Source organism: Orycteropus afer, unplaced genomic scaffold (genome assembly GCF_000298275.1).
Source record: "Orycteropus afer afer isolate SDZICR_OR568_19922 unplaced genomic scaffold, OryAfe1.0 scaffold00815, whole genome shotgun sequence".
Taxonomy (NCBI): Eukaryota; Metazoa; Chordata; class Mammalia; order Tubulidentata; family Orycteropodidae; genus Orycteropus; species Orycteropus afer.
Window position 1 is genome coordinate 670,731 of NW_006922402.1, and position 7,570 is coordinate 678,300.

At 40.8% G+C, this 7,570-nt stretch overlaps 1 protein-coding gene across 1 annotated transcript in view; it reads left to right on the forward strand.

Annotated features, from left to right (window-relative positions):
- OPRM1 (opioid receptor mu 1) overlaps nt 1-4,865 on the forward strand; it is a 72,050-nt gene extending 67,185 nt beyond the window's left edge. Inside the window, exons 4-5 of the mRNA XM_007957867.2 lie at nt 1,379-1,899; nt 4,821-4,865. Coding sequence (XP_007956058.2) covers nt 1,379-1,899; nt 4,821-4,865 — 566 coding nt within the window. The remainder of the gene's footprint in view (nt 1-1,378; nt 1,900-4,820) is intronic.
- The last annotated feature ends 2,705 nt before the right edge of the window (nt 4,866-7,570 follow it).

Here is a 7,570-nt window from a genome sequence, read left to right on the forward strand (position 1 = left end):
CCTACTTCCGTAGTGATACTGCCTCGGAAACCCAAGGAGGGGTCGCTATGAGTCGGGGCCGACTCGACGGCAAATAACAACAACAACAACATAGGGTAGCTATAGGTCAGAATCAAGTTAATGGCAATGGATATTGTATTGGGTAATACCTTAGGCACATTGTAATTCAACTCTTCTTTTCCTAGCAAAATGTCTTTGGCTATATTGAACTAGAAAAGTTTCCCTATAATTTAAGTCCATTAAACTTTAGCAATATCTACATTCAAACCTGCAAAAGCTGGAACCTATGCAAGTCAGAAACCTGTCAGAGAAGGAAAACTCAAATATTTTCCACTAAACCAAATGGTAGAAAAGTAATAAGACTGCACTCTGTGGAAAACTTGCAAGACTTGGAAAAACAAGGCAGTCCTGTCAAGTGCTAGCTCTCAGAGGTTTCACCATATTTGTTTCAGATTTCTCTGTACTTCCTTCAGCAAACTCATGTGTCAATAAGAACACAGCTCTCTCAGGAGTTATTAGAACTTAAATCCCACATAACAAATTTGTCTTTCTAGAATAATCAGAATGATAAACTACCCATTAAAAAGTGAAGTGAAAATATTCATTATCTGGAAACATTTGTAAACTTTAAACAATGATTATATTTTTATATCAACTGAGATTCCATAAAGATCTAGCTCATGGTGAGAGGTCCATAATCACTGGCTGAGTGAAAGCTTAATGTAATCAAAATGAATCACTAAATGGGAAATTTAGAAAAATAAATAAATAAAAATAACTTTCTCTGAATATCATCAGAGAGCTGAGTTTCTTCTACAATCTCTTTAAATCTTCCTTTACTGACTTATATAGTAATAGCCTTAGCTTAACTCATATCAAGGCTATAAAGTACCAAGCAAAATGGCAATATTAATACCTACTGACTCTGGTGGTGTAGCAGTTAAGGCATTTCACTGCTAACTGAAAGTTTGGTGGTTTGAATTCACCAGCTACTCCATAGGAGAAAGATGAGTCAGTCTGCTTCTGTTAAGATTTACAGCCTTGGAAACCCAGTGGGGGTTGCTATGATTCAGAATCTACTCAATGGCAGTGAGTTTGGCTTTTCTGGAGTTTGACATAATTAAAAGTTGCTGCTAGTTCTTTCAGGAGTTCTAGTGGTATACTGGTTAAAAGCATTGGGCTGCTAACCAAAAGGTTGTGGTTTGAACCCACCAGCCATTCCATGGGAGAAAGATAAGGCAGTCTGCTTCCGTAAAGATTTATAACCTTGGAAACCCTATGGGGCAGTTCTACTCTGTACTAAAGTGTCACTATGAGTCAGAATCAATTCGATGGTGGTAGGTTTGTTTGTTAATTCTCTACAATCATTTCCTTCTAGGTTCCATAGACTGTACTTTAACATTCTCTCATCCAACCTGGTACTGGGAAAACCTGCTGAAAATCTGTGTCTTCATCTTTGCCTTCATTATGCCTGTCCTCATCATCACCGTGTGTTATGGACTGATGATCTTACGCCTCAAGAGTGTCCGCATGCTATCTGGCTCCAAAGAGAAAGACAGGAACCTGCGCCGCATCACCAGGATGGTGCTGGTGGTTGTGGCCGTGTTCATTGTCTGCTGGACTCCCATTCACATTTACGTCATCATTAAAGCCTTGATTACCATCCCAGAAACTACCTTCCAGACAGTTTCCTGGCACTTCTGCATTGCTCTAGGTTACACAAACAGCTGCCTGAACCCAGTCCTTTATGCATTTCTGGATGAAAACTTCAAACGATGCTTCAGAGAGTTCTGTATCCCAACGTCCTCCACCATAGAGCAGCAAAACTCCACTCGAATTCGTCAAAACACAAGAGACCACCCCTCTACTGCCAATACCGTGGATAGGACCAACCATCAGGTAAGTGTTTTATAGACTGAGGTGGACTACTGGGGATGACACAAAAACCATTCCAATCTAAGATATCAGTTAAGTTTTTAGAAGGGGATCCAGTAACTCAGGGATTGAGAGGGAGACAATGGTGATCGCAGCACCAGAGAGGAATTTTGTTATGCAAATTGAATTTATACAGTTCATTCTGTGCCTTCGTTTGGGCATACAGATATACCAACTAGAAATCTATAAAGCTGGTAAAAATTACTATCTTCATGGTCTTTTCTTCCAGGCAAAATAATGATTTTAGTACATTGTTGAAGTGATCCTAGTTTTAAATGCTTCTCATTTTCCTGAGGGATTTATGTATTGTGTGCATGTTGTTGTTGTGTTGTTGTTACTCCAAAATCCCTGTCACATCTCTCCAAAACCAATTCTCCTTTAGTTCTATGGTGAAAGAAAAGGGCCAGCACCGTCACTGAGGTAATGAGTATAAGTTGTTCACAGCAAATCAGTTCCATAGCAAAGGAAAAAAAACAAAAAAGCCATTCCTAACTTTGTTAAAGCCATTGGTTTATAGATTTTGATATCTGAACTCTAGAGCAAACTTCAAACATATTACTTAATTATTAGAATTAAGTTTATAAGGGTTATCATCATACTCAAAAAAAAAAACAAGCCAAACTCACTGCTGTCAAGTTGATTCTCACTCATAGCAACCCCCATTAGGTTCCTTCCAAGGAGTGGCTGGTGGGTTTGAACCACCAACCTTCTGGTTAGCAGTCAAATGCCTTAGGCACTAAGCCAATAGAACTTCTGAAAGCTTCAGAGGCTGTAAATCTTTATGGAAGTAGATTGCCCCATCTTCCTTCAGCAGAGTGCCTGGTGGGTTTGATCTACTGACCCAAATGCCTTATCCAGTATGCCACCAGAGCTCCTTAGTCAGGCATAATGTCTTAAAGAGTGACCATGTATTAGAAGATGCATTCCGATACACAGAAGAGAGTGACCCGCACAGGAAATTCAGGATTTACCCACAATGTTATAATCTCATGTGAAATACAAGAGGCAAGAAATGTAATACACTGCCATCGAGTGGGATCCAACTCATAGCACCCCCTCCTTGGGTTTCCCAGGCAGTATTGCTACGGAAGTAGATTGCCCAACTTTCCTTCCGAGGAGTGGCTGGTGGGTTTGAACCGCTTGCTAAATCATCGATTTTCAAAATTTGGATTCTGACTTACAAAGTAAGTCAGGAACATTACTTAATAATTAGTATTAATTAAAGTGAATTTTCAAAGGAAGGGTCAACATCCAAAAGTCATCCTTGGATAAAGATTCCAGGACTCTGTGGTGAGAATGCCTCCACCGTTAAGACAACTGAGAAGTTGGTGAGGGGCCCGGGGAGGGCTTGGGGACTACTCGGTACAGTTGCTTCCTCTCTGCTTTCTCTTCACCACTTGTCATTCACTGTCCCCACCTGTCTCCCTACTATTGCCACTTAGCCCTGCGCAGACTCCCTTTTCTGATTTACCACAGGACTAATGCAATATGACCCAGATGGATGTCCAGTGGGGGCATTAATTCCCATAGCCCTGCTATTCAATCATATGCTACAATGAACGCAGGAACTTGTACCCCCTGGAGAGGATGAGATAATGATGGTAGACCCACTTACAACTAAAAGGGAAGTTATTAACTTATTATGTCTTGCTTCTAATTCCATTTGAGAAACAGAAGCCAAAAAAAATGTTTCCTACTCTGTCCTCTTCCCTCTAATTTTTTTCCACATCAAGGCCTCTACTGATCCTTTTAGTAAGCTCTCCTCCTGGTCAGCAGCTACCAAAAGCTTCTGAGTAAGTTAAAAGAGGGAAGGGATTTCAGTAGTTTTTCTCAAACCTAAGGATAACATACTAAAGGATGCAATTTAAAACTCTCAGTCCTACATTAAGTTTAAAGTATTTTAATCACTGGAATAGAGTGATGGCCATTTTGAAACACTGGCTCTTTCTTCTTACCTGCCTGTCCACACCTTCCTTCTCTTCCCAGAGAGTAACTGTTGGCAGTTCCCCATGGGCCACTACTGGGGCCTGTGCTCACGGCCGGCCCTCTCAGCCACCCGTCCCTCTCCTTCCTTCATGGAGATATGGCTCGTGGTCTGCCCAGTGCATGCACCATTTCTCCTGAGCCAAGCATGATTGTCCTTCAGTTGCCCCAATATTGCCTTTCAATCCCTTCTGTATCCAGCATTTTCACACTAGTGTGGTTCTTGCACAGCCAGATAACAGAGAAAAGAAACTGATTGGAGCAGTTCCATTCTAAGTAACTGAAAGGTTTCCTTTAAAAATATATCCAATTAGGCCTTATCTTCATTGTTGCCTCTGTGAAGTAGTGTTCAGTGTCAGATAACAGCAGAAACAAATTAGCCCCGGAGTTGGCTGCTTTCCCAAAATGCCCGCTGGGAGCACCGAACGGAGCAAGGAGGGTGCCAGGAAAAGACGCTGGGACATTTTGAAAATTAATATAAATCAAAGCTCCCCATCACTAATCTCCACCGATGTGTCATTCCTAGAATTAAGGAACACAGACACTGGAACAATTACATAAGCCATTAGTGATAGTTTCAATAGTATATCAATACAGCAACATGATTTCAAGGAGAAAACGGAGACCTTACGGCATGTGTATGAGATACATAGTTGTACAAATGCAGAAATAGACAAACGAGTGTTATTTTGTTTTTGTTTATTTAATCTCATGGGCCATCGTGTTAGGAAACAGAGTGAAGTGGATTTGCATTAACTTTTCAACTACTTGTTTGAAGTTTTTTTTTCTTTTACTCATTGTAGATGTTTATGTTCGGCCTTTATATTTGTATATTCTCCAAAAACTACATTATACTATATAGGTTCCATTCCAAGCACATAAGTCCACTTCATATTCTGCAGATCAGAGGTCCAATGTCAAACCTTCCGAGCATGTCTGTATTCTGACAATGTGCACACAGCACAAAGTGGAGTGGTGATTTTGCAGTTATCAAGGTCCTTTGAGAAACCATCTGAGACAATTCCATGCCCAGAATAAACTGTGAGCCATACATCCATAGTTAAAGTCTGCCACTCAGCCTTTGCTGCATATCAAATCATTCCAAAATGAGGTGGCTGACAACAACAAACATTTATTTAGCTTACAAATCTGTAGACCAGTAATTTGGGCTGGGCTGGGCTGGGCTGGGCTGGATGGCTCTTTTGGTCTTGTCGGGGATCACTCTGTGGTCAACTGCCAGGTCAACTGTTGGCAAGCTGATCTGGGCTGGCTTCAGCAAGAATGGCTCCCTCCACATGGACTCTCATACTGCCACATGTTAGCCCAGGCTGTTCTCATAATAGTCACAAGGTCCTGAGAGAGACAGACACAAAGATTGAAGAGAGCAAAGATTCCTGAGGCCTGGGCTTGAAACTGGCACAAAAGTCATTTCTATGCTTTCTGTGAGTCAAATCAAGCCACCATATCACCCGAGAATGTGTGGAGGAATAGATGCCCCCTCTGTAGAAGGAATTGCAAAGTCATATTGCAAATGAGTTTAGCCATGGGGAGGGAAATAACCATAGCCACTTTTGCTAACCATCTACAACAGTCACCTACTACTTGGGAGAGCAGGACACAAGTTTCGAGAGTCAGCACATCCTTCTTTCTCCTCCAGGCCCCTCCAGTAACCACCTTACATGACTGGCATTTAAAACAAGTGTTCCAACAGTTATCTATCGAGTGAAAGAATGATCAGAGGGTTCATGGTGTTTTAGGAGATGTGGAGGGTGGTGGGAATGACTCCTTCTTGGGCATCTAACTAACCAGGATGACAACATAACCCTCTGATATTATCTCAGACTCTTTTGTCAGTAGCTGGAAAAAGATCCACAGCAGGATTTTGTCCTTTTGTCTCCTCCAATCTTAGATCTGATCAAAGCTTATAACTTTGGAAAAATCTGTGACATCTGTGTTTGTCTGCTAACTTGATTTTTAATAAGTGCTTTTGATGAGGAGGTTGAGAGCTGGACTCAAGGCCTTAAGAGATCCTGCCCTGGCTGAATGTGCAGGGGGAAAAAAAAATGACCTCTTGTTCTTATTTCATGCATTCGACGGCTCAGCCCACTGCTCCAGTGGTTGCTCTCTCTTTCTGATTTATGTTCAGCCTATTATCTCAATGGCTTCTACATCTTTATTAGGTAGACTCAGGCTGAGGCATGCATTTTTCATCTCCTCTAGATGCAGTTGAATTTCTCTGTAAACATTTCTACCTTACTGTTGTCCTTATTGAATGTCACATTGCTACAGAGCACTTCTCCATTTACTCAGATCAAATCAAGTCCAACTCAGGCCGAGATGATGGCCACTACTTATCCCCCTTCATTGCTTGGTTTCCACCCCAATTATATTCTGAAATGCATTTTCTGTCTTCCACCTCAGTGATATTTTAAAATACATAACATTGCATGGGAAAATGAATAACCCAAGAGGTTCAGTTGGATTTCTATTTAAAGATTTTGTATTAACTACAACAATAATAGTAACATATCTTATATCTGTATGACAGATTGAAATGTACTTTCATGTGCACAATCATGACAGCTTCCTATAACAGGCCTATTGGGTGAAATGAAGGAAATGAAGGCTCATGGAGGTTAAAAGACCCAACAGCCAGTCAGGGGCAGAACCCAGACTAGCACCTCTGTCTTCTACTTTTAATCCAAAGCTATTCATTGCTTTCCCACATAATGCTCCTTTGCATTAAAATATTATTGTGTTGTCTGAGCCAGAGGTTCTCAAACTTGAGAAAATACAAGTTCAGAGGAACCCCTCTAAGAAATCTTAGTTCACTGGGTTTGAGTGGGATCAATGGGTCTGCATTTTTAATAAAACACTAAACTGAAAACTAATATTTTAAATCAACTACATCACTCTCTAAAGCCAGATCTAGGGTTTTGGGGTTTCATTTTTTACAAGACCTCTGTGGAGAGCTAATTTCAGATAGAAAGGCATTTCAATTCCACGACAAAAGCCCTATATGAGAATAGCTCACAAAATTACAGCGCTTGACCACATTAATCCATATTTTGTAAAGAAAATGAAAATGGTTCTTAGAATTCTAGTTTAAAGAGATGATTCTGGTTGTGAGAGTGTGTGTGTGTGTATGTGTGCGAGATATGAGTTTGCCCCTTTATGCAGATGTGGTATTAGAGTTTATCCAGGTTTAAATGAGTAATAATATCCTTCATAATGAGCAATAATATCCTTCACTGCACCCTAGTGTCTCCAGGTCTAGTTTTACAGGGAGATAAACTTGTCTGTCGGTTTGTCTTACCATGGTGATGTGTTGATGTGAGTTTTGAGGCTGAGCCACTGGTGTTTCAAACCCAGTGGAATGTACTTAGTGCACAAGTATCAGCCCAGCTTACAGAGTGAGACAAACTAGGAAGAAAGAAGAGGCCATCCACTTCTCAAAGATTTGGCCAGGGAAAACCTTATGAATAGCAAAGAAATACTGTCTGATGCATTACCGCGCAACTTTGTGAATAGTACGGTTAGGTTAGAAGGCTCTCAAAATAGGACTGGGAAAGAGCTGCATCATCAGAGTAAATCCATCCTTACTCATATGGATAAGGTAAAGCTTTTGAGACCTCCATTTGCTGATGTGGCA